This window comes from Musa acuminata, chromosome BXJ1-5 (assembly GCF_036884655.1).
Source record: "Musa acuminata AAA Group cultivar baxijiao chromosome BXJ1-5, Cavendish_Baxijiao_AAA, whole genome shotgun sequence".
NCBI classification, from domain to species: domain Eukaryota; kingdom Viridiplantae; phylum Streptophyta; class Magnoliopsida; order Zingiberales; family Musaceae; genus Musa; species Musa acuminata.
The window spans coordinates 10163697-10184346 of NC_088331.1; the positions used below are offsets into that span (position 1 = coordinate 10163697).

The 20650-nt window shown below is 42.3% G+C and overlaps 2 protein-coding genes across 4 annotated transcripts; one reads left to right on the forward strand and one right to left on the reverse strand.

The window, feature by feature from the left end:
• Window positions 1-709: 709 nt before the first annotated feature.
• Window positions 710-2894, forward strand: LOC135673883 (ubiquitin carboxyl-terminal hydrolase 20-like). The gene is made up of 9 exons (XM_065183284.1): window positions 710-888; window positions 984-1061; window positions 1172-1292; window positions 1398-1508; window positions 1786-1958; window positions 2049-2384; window positions 2458-2577; window positions 2665-2726; window positions 2831-2894. The coding sequence occupies exons 1-9, from the start codon at window positions 886-888 to the stop codon at window positions 2892-2894; spliced, it is 1068 nt and encodes a 355-aa protein (XP_065039356.1). The 5' UTR covers window positions 710-885.
• LOC103984903 (DNA repair protein RAD51 homolog 3) lies at window positions 1778-7737 on the reverse strand. 3 transcript variants are annotated; one of them, XM_065182974.1, is made up of 9 exons: window positions 7562-7737; window positions 6155-6277; window positions 5818-5851; window positions 5669-5739; window positions 5335-5561; window positions 4663-4794; window positions 4132-4198; window positions 3631-3759; window positions 1778-3209 (listed from the first exon to the last, which is right to left on the reverse strand). In XM_065182974.1, exons 1-9 carry the CDS (start codon window positions 7614-7616, stop codon window positions 3064-3066), a joined length of 984 nt encoding a protein of 327 aa, XP_065039046.1. In that variant the 5' UTR covers window positions 7617-7737; the 3' UTR covers window positions 1778-3063. The 3 variants fall into 3 exon arrangements, with proteins under 3 accessions (XP_065039046.1, XP_009400753.2, XP_009400752.2); XM_009402478.3 differs by lacking the exon at window positions 1778-3209 and adding an exon at window positions 3382-3517; XM_009402477.3 differs by lacking the exon at window positions 1778-3209 and having other exon boundaries at window positions 3519-3759.
• Between the last annotated feature and the right edge of the window lie 12913 nt (window positions 7738-20650).

Below are 20650 nucleotides of genomic sequence, written 5' to 3' on the forward strand. Positions count from 1 at the left end.
ATGGATATACAATATCAACGTGACATGTAAAGAAAACATTCCCTCTTTAAATAGATAATTACAAAACTTATTTATTTTTTAACTAAATTATATATATATATATATATATATATATATATATATATATATATATATATATATCTTCATTTTGATTTATTGGACTCGTACAAAATTGCATATGAGCTTTTTATGCCTATAAGAAACGAATAATGACTAGCCTTAATGGTGTCTTCTATTTTAGAAACCGAAAATATTTCTTTAACAAATATGATTACGATTAAAAGATGGTATCGACTAATGTCATCCACTGTACTCGAACATCATAATCCATCCATCTCGAGTTCATGTTCTTTACATTTCAGAAATTATTTCGACCAAAATTGACCTCATCAGTGCACATTCTAAATTCCTGATTCGTGCACACAATTGTATTCCATCATTCCATGATTCACTCGAACTTTTTAGTCCAAATGTGTATTGCCAATATAAGTACGTTTCAAACGCAGCTGATTGGTGTGTGCTTCTGAACCTACACAATTGCTTTTTACCTCGTGCGCGCACGAAGGGGCCACGAAAAGGTGGGACCCACATTTATGGCGAATGGATGATAAGGTGAGCATGTGGGTAGGGATCGAACGGGGATAAGCTTATCGACCCATAAGGAAGTAGGGAGGCCGCCGCGTCTTCCAAATTTTGGCTGTGCCGCCGCCTCCCTTTTCGAAGCACCGCAGTTTCCCTCCATCCTCCCTAAATCCCTTCTTATGCCATCAAATCGCAACCTCTTCGAGTCCCTAATCCGAGCCGGACTCTATCTCAATCTTCCATACATCGGTGCCCCATCGTTGCATTGAAGCCGACCGCCGTCCTCCCGTCGCCTGCTAGATCATGGTACGTGCAATTCTCCTTGTTTTCTAGGGTTCTTGGCTTACGCTCTCAATTTCTCTCGAATCGATGCTGAATTACTCGCTTTCGCCCTTCTGAAGGCTCCCAATTCGGTCAGCGCTCCAAGTTCGTACTTTTCGCCGCCGCCGCCGCCCATGATCGGCCAGCCCCGAGTCGTGGTAAGGATTCCTCGCCCGTGATCCATCTCGCAATCGATTCTTGGATTAAATGTTTCTTATTGGATGTGGTTCTGACGGGAATCTGTTGGTCGTCCCTGATCGGCGAGCAGGGTGCTGCTCTCGTGAACTTGGGGAACACGTGCTTTCTCAATGCGGTTCTCCAGTGCCTCACCCACACGGTGCCTCTGGTGCAGATGATCCGCAAGACGGACCACTCCGCTTCCCATCATGGTACGAGATCGTGGCCGGTCTTTGAGTTCATGGGCTCTCGGTTTTGCGTGTTATTTGGGTTCTCTTATCTATTTCCTACCGCTAAGAAGAGCACACGGCTTGCAGGTGATGATGCAGGGTTCTGTTCCTTCTGCGCCTTGAAAGCACACATCAATGGGTGTTTGTTCTTATCACGGCTCGTCGTCTCCCCAACATATCTGGCTCAGAATTTGAGCAGTATCCTTCTTACTCGCCTATAATATCACTTTCGCAGGCAATCCATAGATTATGCTATCACAGGTCACTAACACAAGCCTATGATCTCGGAATGCTTGATGCTTTGCAATCAAAACTTTGGAGCTTAGAATGATGCAAAATTGACTCTTACGATCTTGTAGCTTTGTTCATCTTTTTCATGGAAATCATGGTTTTGTCGTTCATATGTATGCTAGCGTGAATTAAAGGGAAGAAGAACATACTGCAACTTGGAATCCTTCACCAAGCAAAACACCAGAAATATCACCTCATTTCCGGTTGGGCCAGCAAGAAGATGCACATGAGTTTCTCCACTCCTTTCTGGATAACATGCATGCTCGCTGTCTCGGACGCACCGCCGATGATCGTCCGGCTTCGTTGGAGGAAGACAGCATTGTTAAGCAGGTGTTTGGCGGCCGTCTTAGGAGCCAGGTAAATTCTACGATCCCCTGTTGAAGCAGAGTTGCGTTTCTTGGTTCTTCTTCTTCATCGTATGAATGTGATGTGTTTTCATTGTCTCAGCTGCGGTGTTGCAGTTGCGGTCACTGTTCGGACACATTTGAGCCACTGCTCGATCTCAGCTTGGAGATCGAAAACGTGCGCAGTGTCGGAGACGCTCTGGAATCTTTCACCAAGTTGGAGAGAATTGATGATCCTGAAGTCAGATTCACCTGTGACGGCTGCAAGGCTCAGGTGTCCATGGAGAAACAGCTTAAGCTAGACCAAGCACCGCAAGTTCTCGCTCTCCATCTCAAGAGGTTCAAGAATGATGGGAGCTACTCCAACAAGATCGACGATTTTGTGGAGTACCCATTGGAACTGGACCTGAATCCATGCCTCAGCTGCCCTGCAAAGGAGGTTTGTGTTCCTCCTATTCCTCGCCGATTGCATCCACATCAAGTGCTCATTGATTCTTGCACCATATGCGCAGGTCCAGTCAAAATACGATCTTTATGCTGTTCTGGTACACGTTGGTTCCGCACTTTCTGGCCATTACTTCTGCTACATCCGTTCCACTCCAAGTACATGGCATCAGATCGATGACTCGCAGGCACGGTCGAAGAACTTACTCATCTACCTCTCTCGGCATTCATGATTGTTGTGCCTCTGATGACTCTTTGATGATGTTATCTTCCAGGTGGTCAGTGTTTCTGAAAGCGATGCGTTAGAGCAACAGGCTTATGTTTTCTTCTACGTAAGGCGAGGCTCATCATGCTGGTTCTCAAACTTCATGGAGGAAGAGAAGGCACTCGATGTGCAGGCCGCAACTGGTACTTCCCCAGCATCTGTTTTGGAACACGCAGAAAGATACAGTGCTTCGTCTTCGGGTTCTGCGAATGCTTGCAGCAGTTCAAGAGGAACCCCTGAGAGAAACGAGGATGCCGGTCCATGCAACAATGCGTCTCCTCTCAGCCCGGTACCTGATGGTTCTCGCGTTGCCAAGAGGCAAGCGTGCCATGCAAGAACTCCCCCGAGGACATTCAACCAATGGCACGGTTACGAGTCTGATGATGAGCCACCGGGTGCGGTTCTTTGCTTATAACCCACGCGATACTGGTTGTCTTCTCTGCTTGCTTATACGTGTGCATTCTGTGCCTCTTACAGAAGACGATGAAGACGACGATTTGCTTCCGCTGTACAAGATGGAGTTCAAGGCCACCAAGGGAGCCAGGAAGCCCGCAGCTGCAGGAAACATGAACGCGCAATTTAATAGACTGGTAAGAAGCATGCCCAAGTCACGCAGAAAGCGATTCGTGGACTGCATCAATTCGCAGCAAAATTGTTCGACGAAACGACCACATAACTCGAGACAGTCCGGCGGCAGGAACAGCAACGGCCTTGGTCATCGGAGTCCAACAGCAGTGGAACCCTCGACGCCAGCGGACTGTCCTAGCCTCAGCCCTCATTCTATCAAGCGAGGCTTGTTCTAATTACTCCGATTCGGAGTTGAAGCTACTATCACTGTTAGATTACTCTTGTTACTTCATACACTGTTGCAAAACTTAAATATAAGCATCACATTCACCTTCGTATCAAATGAACTGCCAAGTTTGCTTTCACATCATCCTAACACGTTTACAATGGGAAGTAGCATTTCGTATACCTTTGCCTGTGATCAAGAAGGGTGCGGTGGCAGATCGAAGCGATGGGGACTTATCGATGTAGGCATGTCGTTCGTTCCCGTTCCAGTACAAAATGATACGGTTTGTGCATGCATGAGACCAAGTATCACCTGCACAGTACAAGCAAAAATCCATGAAAGAGAGCCTTTGTACACATGAATAACATCATGGGGAAAACATACAGGCAAATCTTCGTAAACATCCAGAAAAATCACATTTAATTTATTGGCCATCAAAAGATAACCCTGGTATTCTCTTTAGTAGTTGACTTTTACCAAGCAGTGGTGGGACTTTAACCGTACTAACTGATCATACTAGGCAAACATCATGCCTCATAGACCAACTTCACGTCTACCATTTCTCATGGAAACAACGGATTTCATCTAATAACATGAATATGGTAAGAACTATGAGAATAGAAATCTTGTAAGTACTAGAAAATGGTCAAAGTGGGGTGGAAGCCAATGCAAATAAAAGCTCACCAAGGGCAAGAGTTAGGTGAAATGAACCCTCCACAAACTTCGTCGTTACTTGATTCAGTAAAACAACCTGCACAAGAAAAAGAAACAACGATGTCAGATTTTCATGAAAGCTAAGGAATGGATACTGAGGCATTTTCAGGGAAAAAAAATGGCATATGAATTGTGTTATTGCTATCACCGAAATACGTAGTAAATGGCAACATCTTTAGTTGAAACTTAATAACTGAATTGACTAAGGGTGCTGAACAAACCCCAACGAGAGATTACATGAGTTATATAGGGAACACGATGTCGATATAGAATATAATACCAGCAGTTTCAGTCTGAAAGATCATGGATAATGCCCCTGCCACTGGGTCCCTGGATTTATCACTTCAATTACGTCAATTTTTATTACCATGGAACGGATATCCAGATCAAAATCATATATCCTTAGAGTTGCACTGGTAACAAATTTACTTATATGACTGCAAACATTACTGTAAAAAGTATAATTTTTTCTCAAACTGGGAAGAGAGAATAATTACTTACAGCCAAGCTATATTTTTTTGCGAATCTCATCAGTTTCAATGACATCCCGCCAAGGACTCTAGTTCTTAGAGCCAAGTCATCAAAATCTTGGCGAAAATGAAAAGTGATGCTATCAACAACAATTATCTTCACCTGTGGAATACAATGACTGACAACATCAAGCCACAAACCATTTAACAAATACAAAGTGGTTGTCAAAACAATCTAAAACATTTTAAAGCATAGATGCAAAAGGAATGCAGATGATTCACAAAGTTAGCTTATGATTTCAAATAAGCTTATACAAAATATTTGTTTACGGAAGTTGGTCGCATAGGCAGTGAGGCGTTTATAAAGAAACAATAAGATAAGTGTGGATGTGAGATTTGAAAGAAGGATTTTGACAGTATGAGCGTTGACTGGGAGCTAGCTAGTTTACATTCAAGGTACGATATTGTTTCTTCTACTTAGTCTGCAATCATGACTGTAGCTCATTAAGATAGATAAAGTTTTAAATGATGGCCTTCCTATTGCATCAACTATAACTTACTAGTGTCTGCTTATTTCTAGTATGATAAAATAAAGCATCTTTCGACCAGGCAGTGTAGGGTCTGTGAAAAAGCATTTTATAGCCAGTAGCAGGTGAAGGTTTTAAGAAATTATGTGTTTCGAGAAGGATAATTTTTGGTTTACATCTTTCTGTTCTTCGAGAAACTTCTCCAAGTAATTTATGGTCGCAATTTGCTCGGTATAACTGCAGATGCGGAAGTAAAAGATATTAGCTAGGAAGCTGTTGGGCTGCAATATCTCTGGGCAAGCTGGAAAGTCCTTCAGCCGATGTGCAGTGTTATCCAACAGATCACTAATGCATCCTTCAGCAATTTGGTGAGCACGTTCAACCATGAAACTGCCTTCTGTATCTGTTACCATACAGGAATTATGTTCATCCTAATTTTTTTAAACAAAGGACACTGTGAAACATGAATAAACTCAGGGCAAGAGGCATTTTAGGTATATACGGCCATACCTATATAAATTGCCTTCCCACCAAGGCCGCCACATTCGACTGGAATTTGGACATTAACTGCCAGTTGAATCCTGTAGGGTTTGGTATAAGCTTCAGTTGCTACTTCAGATCCTTTTAATACTATTCTTAACTGGAAGGGATAGACATACCCGAGTTGTGTTTTACCAATTCCTGGAACTCCTCCTGAAAACTATTCAAGTCAATGACAACTTCACAAACAATGGATGCAACACTAGTAATCTAGCTGAAAGTTAAAGCCAACCATCGAAGCAACATGGAAAATAGGCTTTATGTGAGGTGTAAATGCATTTACAATGCATCAACGACCATAGATAAAATCAAAGTCTAACAACAGGATGCAAAGACCTTCCCTGACGTTGCCGTATCGTGACAAGGTTCAGGTTAATAAGTATCTGTACTAATTATCACATTGTTCCTTACTAATGTACAAACTTATTATGATATGCCACAGACACTGAAACTTACCAACTTCAGTAACTTCTTTGCAATGTATTCCACCTCCGAGTATGGCATCAAGTTCCTCGCAACCTGTGGTAAAATGTTTCTGCATTTGCTCCTCTGAAAGCATATCCCAAGCAGTTTGGGCTCCTAAAGGATAAAAAACACATTAACATCTGAGGCTTCCAGTAACCTAAAAATTTTGGTACTGCTTTTGAATGTCGGCAAAAGATGCAACTCTACACCAACAAGAAGAACAAGAACAAGCCTATCTCTCAGTTATTTGAGTCAGCACTGTAGATGGTTGCTGGTGGATTTAACTATGTGTAATATTGGATGCAGAGACTAATCTGAATGTAACAACGGTGGTAAAATTAGGAGCTTGACTGAGGAATATGTAAACGAGTAAAGATTCTATGAAGATCAGGTGCACTTAAGCACAAAACCAATATCATCAAAATATTTTACATATAATAACTTTTATTGGTGAACAAGAGTTGCAAAATAGTATGGCTGCAAATATCATATCTATTCTGGTATGGAAGCATCAGTCACCATGATGTAATTATCATCAGCCAACAAAGAGCCTATTGTTGCTCGTATGAAGATCTTTTTGGCATATAACTCCTGAGTTCACAGAAAATTAGTTCTGTTTGGCACCTAAACTAAAGTTTGGATCCTAGTGATGTGAATATCACTCCAAAGGAGCATATCAACTCCAACGTGAAACCTATAAACATTAAATCAGACGATCTAGAATGATTTTACAAGCACGTATTTTTGCAGCAATCACCACCCATTTTATTTCATATGCTCTGAATGACCTTCTTGTTCTCGTGTGCTCCTCGTGATAAGCTTGATCTTCTTCACACAGTTTCTGTTGGTCCTACAGAAACTTTCAGCAATGAAGCTAACTCTGTTTTCCCTTTGCCTACATCTTCTAGGGCATACATAGCATTACCATGAACATTCACAGCCTTATCCAAATTGTATAATTTCATATCTCCTCACCGATATTCCACAATATCCACTTCCTAATGATTGGATGTTACCATTTCGACTGGTATGATCCTAAGTAAACAGACCAAAAGAAATGACAGAGCATGGTGTTCTCATAACATGAGTGGTTGCCTACATCTTCTAGCGCATACATAGCATTACCATGAACATCAATGTACAAACGGTGCAAATCTACCAGAAAGACCTGATGCTTTCAGTTAAACCCAGTGCATTTCCTTAGAAGCCTGAGAGCTAACAATTCATATAGTTTGCCTATCCATGTAAATCTTACTGCAAGTAAACCATCTAGGGCTACATTTCGATTGATCATACGATTAAGATGGATACACATCCAAAGAAAGGAAAACAACGTGTGCAAAATTTTGGGAACAAAGACAATAAATTGATGTGGGAAACAGATCGAATAACTGATACCCTTGAGAGCTCCATGACCGCCTTCCAAACTCCGGAATCTACTGGTCTCGGACATGGCGTTCCAAGTAGCACCAGCCTAAGGATCTCTGTCGCCGGTCACCGATCGTCGGCGGCTTGGTCGAGTTCCAGCAATACTAGCTAGGGCACAGATAGAACAAGTTTAGTCGGCTGGTAAAGACGGGTCGAACCAAACCATGCAATTAATTAGCAGCTATAATATATATTTTTTTATGATAATTATGTTTTTTTAATAATATTTATTTTTTAATTATAATTGATCTATATGTATAAATAATTTAATTTAAAATATTTTGACGTTAGAAGAAGGGTCAAAATATTGCTGTCTTAATGTCGTCGATTGAATTGACATGATTTGAACAAGGGGGTTGGAGTTGAGGAAAGTTTCACCGAAGATGATTTTGAGGTGACGATTGAGCATCCGAGATGGATCTCGAGTTGAATTGGGGTGGGCTCTAGCCTCCTCGGGGTTCAAGGGTTTAGCCGAGATGGACCTTCTCTCATCGTGGACCTTATATAAGAGGTCAGCATCAAAGGGGAGGGGGCATTTCTCGACTACACCACTTTGATAGTAAAGTTAGTTTATCCCAAAGACTCTTGTAGAAAAGATAGATATAGATAGGATACCCTATGCTTCTATAATAAGATCTATCATGTATATTATGTTATGTACCAGATCTGATATAACGCATGCTCTAAGTGTTACGAGCAAGTATCAGAGGAATCCAGGTTTGGAACACTGAAAAGTAGTAAAGTGCATCATTAAGTACTTAAGAAGGACCAAAGATCTTTTATTGGTATATAGAGGAGGTAGTCATAAGGTTGAGGGCTATATAGACTCGACTTTTTAATTCGATATTGACGATGGCAAGTTAAACTTAAGGTATGTTTTCACAAAAAATGAAGGAGTAGTAAGCTGGAAAAGTTTCAAACAAGACACTACTAGTGACTCGACTACTTAGGCAGAGTACATTGCTGCGACAGAAGCAATAAAGGAGGGAGTTTGGATGAAGAAGTTCATTGCAGATCTAGGAGTCATGTCGAGTAGCGAGGAGCTGATTGCTGATTCCCTTATATGTGACAACAACGGGATGATTGTTCAAGTGAAAGAACCCAGATCTCCTCAGAAGTCCAAGCATGTTCTGAGGAGATTCTATTTGACCAAAAAGATCATAGCCCGTAGTGATGTAGTAGTGGAAAGAGTTCCATCCAAAGATAACATTGTAGATCCATTAACCAAGTCATCGTCTCATGATATTTTTTAGCATCATAAAGGTCTAATGGGGATCAGACACGTAGGTGATTGACTTTAGGTTAAGTTGGAGATTGCTAGTTACATGTGCCTTATAAGCTAATCACATGAGTGATGACACGTGTGACGTGCTATACAGTCTTGATGAGATCATAATGAGAATTGGATCATGATGAGATCATAATAGTGAGACTAATTTACCAATAAACATATATCGCTAAATGTTCTAGGGTATAGGTTACTCGAGAGAGACATCGACATAATTGGACATATCGATGTGCTACATACCCGTCCAAATGAGGGAAGTAGTTGGTCTTATAGTTGCCTCTATGGGAAAACTAGGGGTATAGTGTAGATGCTTATTAGGGAATGAGTTCAATGTATTAGATCCCCATGTATCGTTTGGGGACTATGACATAGCGGCCTAGTATGTTTATCGTTAATGAGTTGAGTAAATTATTATAAAGATAATTATTCACTAAGTCAGAAAGAGTTATGACATATGCATTTCACGGCTAGCTCGATTTTGGGCCTAGATGGTCACATGCATATTATGGACAATGCGATAAATAGAGAATCGAATATGAGATATCCGATAAATCCTTGTTTTAATGGATTCTTGGAAAAGACCTAATAGAACTTAGGATGGTTATTGGACGAGGATCAAATATTTATTAAGCCAATAATTATTGGATAGAGAACTAATACCAAACAAAAGGATCCATAAGGGTTAGTTAAAAGAAGCTCTATATAAATAGGAGTTGAGACTAAATCATAGGATAAAACCCTACTACTGCCACCTCCTTCATCTCCTCCCTACCTCTTCCTACTGTTGAGAAATCTTGGGGGCGACATCACATGCGTAGCGGAAGAACAAGAAAACAAAATTTCCGATTCCCAAAAAGATGTTCGTCGTCGTGCGAAGATTGGTGCGCAAAATCCGCAAAACTGAAAAACTACGTATATAGTAGATTGTGTTACCTAGGGAGATCGTATATCCATGTTTCCTTGCAGATCATTAGGAGAGGGTGAAGGAGGTCAAGCAATCCCTCATATTTATAGAGGTCCCCTGTCAAACCCTAACGGATCCTCCCCTAGTGGGTATTGGATCTACATCCAATAACCCAAGCCTTTTAGATTAGTAGATCTCTATCCAATAATCTCTCATGGGCTTTTATTGGATCTCGTTCATAGGATCCAATAATTCAGGGGATTATTGGATATCCAATAAGACAAGGGCTCTGTCGGATATCTCATATCCGAACCTCTACTCATCGCAATGCCTACCATATGTGCTAGTCATAGGTGCCCAGTAAGCCAATCACGTGAGTGATGGCACGTGTGACTTGATACAGAATCTTTTTGCTTATTATATTTTGGCGTATATCACTTTATAACTATTGCATAAATGCATATATATATTGTGATGTCCTTGGATTTGTGTACTGGGAATCGGATCATGATGAGATCACGATAATGAGATCGATTCACCTTCAAACACATATCCTAAATAATCCCGGTCATAGGTTACTCGAGAGGGACATCGTGATAACCGGATAGACTGGTGTGTTGTATACCCATCCATATGATGGATGCAGCTGGTCTCATAGCTGCTCGTGTAGGGACACTAGGGATACAGTACAGGTGCTCATTGGAGAATGAGTTTACTGATAGATCCGCTTACGGAATGCTGGATGGTTGATGATGCCTTATTGTCAGACAGCGATTCCGTAGTCCTAGTGGTGTATTTGGTCCTTAGACTCGAGACACCAAGGATGTCCTGTATGAGTGCTCCACTCTTTGATACCAGACTTATAGGTTTGGCTGTCCTAGATCTAGTACAGCTGGTCATTGAGAGTGGTAGTCGACCTTACGAGGGCTATTGAGTGTCGATAGAGGATCATCCACTCTCGGCATCATGAGAGGAATATCCCATGTGTTCTTGCTCAGACAAATCCCTGGCCAGGGTCATTCGGGTTGAGAGAGAAAGAGTTCTCCGGGAGAATCCGATTAGAGCGAGACTAGAGTAGAAATCGTATGGGTCTGACAACACCATGCTCGATATACGGTCTCTGGGATATTAGATGGATGAGGGACTATAGGTATATGGTAACTGAGGACAGACAGGTCCAATGGATTGGATTCTCCTGTATCGTCTGGGGACTACGGCGTAGTGGCCTAGTACGTCCGTAGTCGATGAGTCGAGTGAATTATTACAGAGATAATAATTCACTGAGTTAAAAGAAGTTCTGACAGGTATGACTCACGGCCAGCTCGATATTGGGCCTAGAGGGTCACACACATATGGTAGGCATTGCGATGAGTAGAGGTTCGGATGTGAGATATCCGACGGAGCCCTTGTCTTATTGGATGCAGATCCAATACCCACTAGGGAAGGACCCATTAGGGTTTGACACGAGATCTCTATAAATAGGAGGGATTCACAGCCTCATAGGCTAGAGTCTTTGCTTGCCTTTCCTATTCTCCTCTCCCTCTTCACCTCAGAGTAGGCCTGGAGTTTTGAGGAGCGTCGTCGCAACCCTACTGTGTGGATTACCGCTAGAGAGGAGGACGCTTGACCTCCTTCACCCTCTCCTAAGGATCTGCAACGAAACAGGGATATACGATCTCCCTAGGTAACACAATCTCTATACGCAGTTTTGTGTTTTGCGGATTTTTGCGCACCAATCTTCGCACGACAACGAACATCTTTTTGGGAATCGGGAATTTTTGTTTTCTTGTTCTTCTGCTGCGCATATGATGTCGCCCCCCATGATTTCCCAACAATATGTGTGTGACCTTCTAGACCCAATATCGAGCTGGCCGTGAGTCATACCTGTCAGAACTCATTCTAACTCAGTGAATTATTATCTCTGTAATAATTCACTCGACTCATCGACTACGGACGTACTAGGCCACTACGTCGTAGTCCCCAAATGATACAGGGGAATCCAATCTATTGGACCTCATCAGTTACCATGTATCTATAGTTCCTCATCCATCTAATATCCCAGAGACCGTATATCGAGCATGGTGTTGTCAGACCCATACGGTTTCTAGTTAAGTCTCGCTCTAATCGGATTTTCCCGGAGAACTCTTTCTCTCTCAACTCAAATGACCCTAGACAGGGATTTGTCTTAGCAAGAACACATGGGATATTCCTCTCATGACGCCGAGAGTGGATGATCCTCTATCGACACTCAATAGCCCTCGTAAGGTCGACTACCACTCCCAATGACCAACTGAACTAGATCTGGGACAGCCAAACCTATATGTCTGGTATCAAAGAGTGGAGCACTCATACAGGACATCCTTGGTGTCTCAAGTCTATGGACTAGATATACCACTAGGACTACAGAATCATTGTCTGACAATAAGGCATCATCAATCATCCAGCATTCCGTAAGCGGATCAATCAGTGAACTCATTCCCCAATGAGCACCTGTATTGTATCCTTAGTGTCCCTACACGAGCAGCTATGAGACCAGTTGTATCCATCATATGGACGGATATACAGCACACCAGTCTATCCAGTTATCACGATGTCCCTCTCGAGTAACCTATGACCGAGATTATTTAGGATATTTGTTTAAAGGTGAATCGATCTCATTTTCGTGATCTCATCACGATCCAATTCCCATTACATAAACCAAAGGATATCAATATATATATATATATATATATATATATATATATATATATATATATATATATATATATATAATAGTTATAAAGTGATATATGCTAAAATATAATAAGCAAAAAGATTCTGTATCAAGTCACACGTGCCATCACTTACGTAATTGGCTTACTAGGCACCTATGACTAGCAATCTTCCACTTAACCTAAAGCCAATCACCTATGTGTCTGATCCCCATCAGACCCCTGTGATGCTCAAAGACAATATGAGACAACGACTTTATCAGTGGATCTGCAATGTTATCTTCTGATGGAACTCTTTCCACTGCTATATCTCTTCGGGTTATGATCTCTCTGATAAGGTGGAACCTTCTTAGAACATGCTTAGATTTCTGATGAGACCTAGATTCCTTCGCTTGAGTAAACGCCACGTTATTATTGCAATATAAGGAGATTGGCTCCTCGCTACCCGGCACGACTCACAAATCTGTGATGAACTTCTTCACCCAAACTCCCTCCTTTGCTGCATCTGATTTAGCAATGTACTCTGCCTCTATGGTCGAGTCAGTAGTAGTATCTTGCTTGGAACTCTTCTAGCACATTGCTCCTCTATTCAATGTGTACACATACCCTGAATTCGACTTGCTATCATCGACATCAGACTGAAAACTTGAGTCCATGTAGCCTTCAACCTTAAGGCTATTATTTTCATATACTAGTAAAAGATCCTTAGTCCTTCTCAAGTACTTAAGGATACACTTTATTGCTTTCTAGTGCTCCAATTTTGGATCCGCCTGATACCTGCTCATGACACTTAGAGCATGCGCTATATCATGCCTAGTACATAGCATGACATACATGATAGACCCTATTGTTGAGGCATAAGGTATCATATCCATGTTCGTACTTTCTTTTGGAGTCTTTGGGGACATACTCGTAGAAAGCGATATCCCATGTCTCATCGGTATAATAACTCTTTTGGAATTTTCCATGCCAAACCTTTTGACAATGGTTTCTATATACCTGGACTGGGACAAGCCAAGCATCCTCTTGGATCTATCTCTATAGATTCTAATCCCCAAGATATAGGATGCTTCCCCTAAGTCCTTCATGGAGAAGTGTCTAGATAACAAAGCCTTTACTGTGGATAGCATTCCTACGTCATTCCCAATGATCAGGATGTCATCCACATATAACACCAAAAAGGTGATAGCACTCTCACTTACCTTCCTGTACACATAAGGCTTCATTCTTAACGAAGTCAAAAGATCTGATTGCCTTATCAAATCTTATGTTCCAACTTCGGGAAGCTTGCTTTAGTCCATAAATGGATCTAAGTAACCTACACACCTTATCTGGGTAGTTCTTGGACACGATTCCCTCAGGTTGCATCATATATACCTCCTCCTTGAGGTTCCCATTGAGGAATATGGTTTTTACATCCATCGGCCAGATCTCATAATCATAATGTGCTGCAATAGCCAATAGAATTCTGATGGATTTCAGCATTGCTACGGGTGAGAAGGTTTCGTCGTAGTCAACACCTTGCCTTTGACGATACCCCTTAGCCACTAGCCTTGCTTTATAGGTCTATACCTTTCCATCTACTTCGATCTTTTTCTTAAAGATCCACTTGCAACCGATGGATACAATACTTTCGGGCGCATCAACTAGGTTCCAAACCTTGTTGGAGTATATAGAATCCATCTCAAAATTCATGGCTTCTTGCCACTTCCCAGAGTCTATACTCATAATAACCTCCTCGTAGGTCTGAGGATCAATATCCTCAACATCCTCTCCTCTAATATATCCCACATATCTCTCAAGAGGATGGGATACTCTATCAGACCTACGTAAAGTTGAAACTTGTGTATTAGGTACCTGAACAGACTCGGGTTGTAGAGTGGTGCTTGAGCTTGGTTCTCCAAACTCGCTTAACTCTATAATTCTCCCACTATCTCCGTCAAGAATGTGTTCCTTCTCAAGGAACACTACTCTCTTGGCTACAAAGACTTTTTGGTCCTCGAGATGATAGAAATAATACCCACAAGTTTCCTTGGGGTATCCCACAAATTTGCATCGCTCTATCCTTGATTCTAACTTATCGGGGTTGTGTCTTTTAACATGGGCAGGGCAGCCACAAATCTTAACAACCTTAAGATCAGGCTTCTTCCCTTTCCATATCTCATATGGTGTAGACACTACCGACTTAGTTGGAACTCTATTCAGAAGATAAGCTACGGTCTTTAGGGCATATCCCTAGAATAAGATAGGTAGGTTAACGAAACTCATCATGGACCATACCATATCTAACAGCATATGATTCCTCCTTCCAGAGACACCATTGAGCTGAGGTGTATAATTAGATGTCCATTGGGATATCCATACCTTGAGAAATCATCAGTAAAGGTAATGAAGTAGGAGTAACCACCAATGGCATGAGTTGACATGGGTCTACATACATCACTATATATAAGTTCCAAAAGCTCAGTGGCTCTCTCTCCAGTTCCACTAAATGGAGAATTGGTCAGTTTTCCACGAAGGCAAGGCTCGCAAGTTGTATATGACACATAGTCGAATGAATCTAAATATCCATCATTTAGTAACTTTTGAATCATTCCCTAATGGATGTCGCCTAGCCTACAATGCCATAGGTATGCACTGTTCATCTCATATCGTTTCCTCTTAGACACACCTACATTCATGATATGTAGAGTAGTGTTTAGCATAAACAAACCTTTATGCAATATTCCTCTCGCCAATCTCCCCTCGGCTTTGCTAGAGTTTACAATAAATTATAGATGTGATAAGCAATACTGGTATCCAATACCAATGCACTATCACAAAAATTTGACAATTGGAGATTGATCATGAATGTACTTGAAGCTTCTCCAAGCTTCTATTTCACCCTCTTTGTAAGGTATTCTTTGTAGTTCCTCTTCCAGTGTCCATCTTTACCATAATGGAAGCACTAGCCTTTGTCCTTTGCTGGGTCTTTCTTAGCAACCTTTGTTTTACCTGGTCTGCCCTTGCTCTTTCCCTTCTTAAGGGACCTTTCTGCTTTCATTTTCTTTCTGGTCTCACCAGTGTAGAGAACTAACTTCTCTTCTTGATAGTACTCTCTGCCTCCCTCAACATATTGAGGAGCTTTGGGAGAGTCACCTCAAGCTTGTTCATATTAAAATTCATCATGAACTATAAAAAGGAATCTGGTAGGGACTAAAGCACAATGTCTAATCACAAGTTATCCTCTAGGACCATTCCTAGACCTGTGAGTTTTTCTATCTAGTCAATCATCTTTAGGATATGGTTTTGAACCGGTGTCCCCTCAGTCATCCTAGCGCGGAAGAGGCTCTTGGATATCTCATATCGTTGAGTCCTTCCCTGTTCCTCAAACAATTTGTAGACATGTAGGAGAATGGATCTGGCATCCATCTTTTCATGTTGTCTCTGTAACTCAGGAGTCATAAAGCCCAACATATAGCACTGAGCAAGAGTGGAGTCATCAATGTACTTTACGTAGCGAGCGATCTCATCCTCGCTTGCCCCTTCTTCGGGTGCAGGAATCACTATATCAAGGACATACATGATTTTCTCCGCCGTGAGAACAATTCTCAAGTTACGGAGCCAATCCGTATAATTTGGACCAGTGAGGCGGTTGACATCAAGTATGCCACGTAAGGGATTTGAAAGCGACATTTTCTAAAAATAAAGATGTAGTATAAATGAATAACATGCAGATTTTGCAAGAAATAAACTAGCAAGATATGGACTTCTAGCTTAATATGCTCCCACTATTTTACTAACGAGTCACGCGACACCCTCAGCATGTGAAACGGAAGTGTCCGGTAGACTTCTAGTGGGGATCATGATCCAGTCAGCGTCTTAGTATAACCTCGAGGGACTCGACCAATCACACTAAGCCTAAAAGGTAGGCAACTCTTGCCAATCACAACTCCTTGTGATTCCCGTCCTGTTCGGCCTCCGAATCACTATGGTCTCGAGGGACTCGACCAACCATGATGCTCGGTTAAGTCAACACCTTTATTACAAGATGAGCCTGATTTGATGATATACCCTCAAGGGACTCGACTAAGCATACCATGTCCTCAGGTCACCGGTGACATCTCTATGTCGTAAGCAAAAGAGCGAATCGCGATATAGGTGAGTCTCGATGGACTCGACCAACTCAACCTACACCGAGAATCGGTTCCTACTTATAACGATGGAAGGCCACGTGGGTCCATCTAATTGCCTCATGTTTACCGACTTAATATTATCGAGAGAGATGTTTCTATGATTTGGTCTTCTAATATGACATGTCACACATATACATATTTAATATATATCTACATCGCATGCAAATATATATGCATATCTAGTATGTGTATAAGCAATCACACTAGATGATCATGGACCACAACCTAATGTGATTAGGCCCGAGCCAGTAGGCCTAATCACTCACATCAATATCTATGTGTGCAACGGTGCATCTCCATGCCCTGTGATCGTCCATCTCATCCTTGTCGGTTCCGTCGACATCTCGATGCATCTTCATGCATCGCGATCGTCTATCTCGTGGGTCCCACTATCACATCCACGCTCCCGCTGCGCCTCCTCATATGATTACAACTTAATCATAGGCACACAGGCCCGACAATAAACGAGAAATATAATGGAGCCTCACAGACCCCAATAATAATAATCACAAGTACACATATCACACGGTCTATGATCATCCGTCCACACATCATACATCATATGTATAAATAATCATCATAATATAGGACTACTAGATAATGATAAAAATAATAATCAAATAAACCTTTTAATTAATTAATATTTTATGAAATCAGGGACATATAGGAAATTTCTAAATTCATAGGGGTGTTTTCATAATTTGGATAAAAGACAAACTGAAATTTCTTAAATTCATAGGGGCAAAATTATCTTTTTCTAAAAAAAACCTGATACCCTACTCCCCTTTGTTGTTGCCGCCGTCGCCACTCTACTGGTGGCGGCCTGTGCGGCAGGGCGAGGGCGCCGCCCTCGCCTACAGGCGGCACGCCCGTTGGCGGCGCTGCCGCTGTAGGTGGGCGCCCCTACGGGCGCCGCTGCCTCCGCTGGCGGTTCTTCTTGGGGGGCAACGCCCGCAGGCGGTGCTGTACCGCCGGGCGACCGCCCTACCGGGGGGGTTTCACCCGCGAGAGCAGCGGCGGCAGGCGTCACTGCCCTGCGGCGCCTCTGCCCGCGAGCTGCTAGCCCCGCCGGATTCAGCAGGCTGCCGGCCGGCTGCTGCAAACGCAACCCCTATGCTGCCTGCTTACGACTGCGTTGCACGCACGTAGATCGAGGGCATCAACGATTTTGCCGTTAAAAGTTTCTTCAAAACACAACACACGTAGTTGAAAACCAATCTATCGCACGAACAACCTAACTCTGATACCACTGTTGGGAAATCTTGGGGGCAACATCACATGCGCAGTGGAAGAACAAGAAAACAAAATCCCTGATTCCCAAAGAGATGTTCGTCGTCGTGCGAAGATTGGTGTGCAAAATCCACGAAACTGAAAAACTGCGTATAGAGTAGATTGTGTTACCTAGGGAGATCGTATATCCCTGTTTCCTTGCAGATCATTATGAGAGGGTGAAGGAGGTCAAGCTTCCTCCTCTCTAATAGTGATCCACACAGCAGGGCTGCGACGACGCTCCTCAAAACTCCAAGCCTGCTCTGAGGTGGAGAGGGGAAGGAGAATAGGAGAGGCAAGCAAAGGCTCTAGCCTATGAGGCTCTGAATCCCTCCTATTTATAGAGGTCCCCTATCAAACCCTAATGGATCATCTCATAGTGGGTATTGGATCTGCATCCAATAACCCAAGCCTATTAGATTAGTGGATCTCTATCCAATAATCTCTCATGGGCTCTTATTGGATCTCGTCTATGAGATCCAATAATTCAGGGGCTTATTGGATATCCAACAAGACAAGGGCTCCGTCGGATATCTTATATCCGAACCTCTACTCATCTCATCGCAATGCATACCATGTGTGTGTGACCCTCTAGGCCCAATATTGAGCTAGCCCTGAGTCATACCTGTCAGAACTCCTTCTAACTCAGTGAATTATTATCTATGAAATAATTCACTCGACTCATCAACTACGAACGTACTAGGCCACTACGCCATAGTCCCCAGACGATACAGGGGAATCCAATCCATTGGACCTGTCTGTCCTCAGTTACCGTATATCTATAATCCCTCATCCATCTAATATCCCATAGACCGTATATCGAGCATGGTGTTGTCAGACCCATATGGTTTATACTTGAGTCTCGTTCTAATAGGATTTTCCCAAATAACTCTTTCTCTCTCAACCCGAATGACCCTGGCCAGGGATTTGTCTAAGCAAGAACACATGGAATATTCCTCTCATGACGCCAAGAGTGGATGATCCTCTATCGACACTCAATAGCTCTCGTAAGGTCGACTACCACTCCCAATGACCAGTTGTACTAGATCTGGTATCAAAGAGTGGAGCACTCATATATGACATCCTTGGTATCTCAAGTCTAAGGACCAGATATACCACTAGGACTACAGAATCGCTGTCTGACAATAAGGCATCATCAACCATCCAGCATTCCGTAAGCGGATCAATCAATGAACTCATTCTCCAATGAGCACCTGTACTATATCCCTAGTGTCCCTACACGAGCAGCTATGAGACCAGCTGCATCCATCATATGGACGGGTATACAGCACACCAGTCTATCCGGTTATCACGATGTCCCTCTCGAGTAACTTATGACCGGGATTATTTAGGATATGTGTTTAAAAGTGAATCGATCTCATTTTCGTGATCTCATCACGATCTGATTCTCATTACACAAATCCAAGGATGTCACAATATATATATATGTATATATGCAATTGTTATAAAGTGATATATGCCAAAATATAATAAGTAAAAAGATTCTGTATCAAGTCACACGTGCCATCACTCACGTGATTGGCTTGCTGAGCACCTATGACTAGCACCTTCAACTGATTGTCCCCTCTCTAGTGTGAGAGGATAGTAAGAGGGACTAATCCCTCCTTGGTTGCTATAGTGTAGTGGTGCACGAACGTGAGGAAACAACGTGGTACGCAAGGAGGTGCGTCATCGTCGAATCCGTTGTGTGGATCAATACTAGAGAGGAGTTTGCGAGAGCTCCTTTATTCATGAACTAAGATCTACAAATTATGAGATATACCATCTCACCTAGGTGAGAATGTCTTAACTACTATATGCAGTTATACAGTTTTTATCGCTTTTGAGTTTTACGCTCTCGATTTTTGTATGATGACTCGATAAATCTATTTTAGGAAATTAGTTTTTTTTTTATTTTTTGATATGCATATGATCCTCTCTATGGTTTTCTAATAAGTGTCACTTGATGGAAGACCAATTGCTGATCATTTCCCAAGAGTTGGTGGCAGCCAAGACCGAAGTCCAAGAAGCGAAGGAAGGCTTAAGGGAGGAGCGACGTCGTGCCCATGATCAGGAGAAGGGGGTGATCTGCCACCTATAAGGAGTCGAACGGGTTTCGATAGGGCTAATTGAGGTCAGGTAGGCCTCGTACAAGTACAGGTACTTTATTATCTTGGAATGCTCCAAAGCGAAGTACTTATGGTTGGAGGTCCAGGAGGACCCCTTTATGAGTCGCCCTAAGGATAATAATATGCTGATGGTGGTCAAGGTACCTTTCAATGACGGCCTTGGCTTACCTCCTCGACCATTTGCCTAGTCATTTCTCTTGATTTTTGTTGGGCTGGCCCATGTAAGTTATCATTGGCCATTTTTATAGTAGACTTCTCTTCTTTTTTATGGGGGTTGTTGGAGCCCGGGTCATATTATGGTCTCCCAACCAAGTGTAATGCCTTTATTCTTTAATGAAAACCTTTTTTCTTGGCATATAAAGTTTCATTTGAGCATATGGGTAGTGCTAGGACCTTTAGGCCTGGTTGTGCCTAACCTTATGTGAGCACTGACTTAGGGATGAAATTTTTTTTCAAGTTGGCAATGCGTCAGGTCCTCGATAGTATTTTGCTTTCCATGATCTCGAGATGGTTTGTCTCATCTTGAACCACCTTGGTCACTCGGTAGGGTCATTCCCAGTTTGGTGCTAGCTTTCCTCTAGGG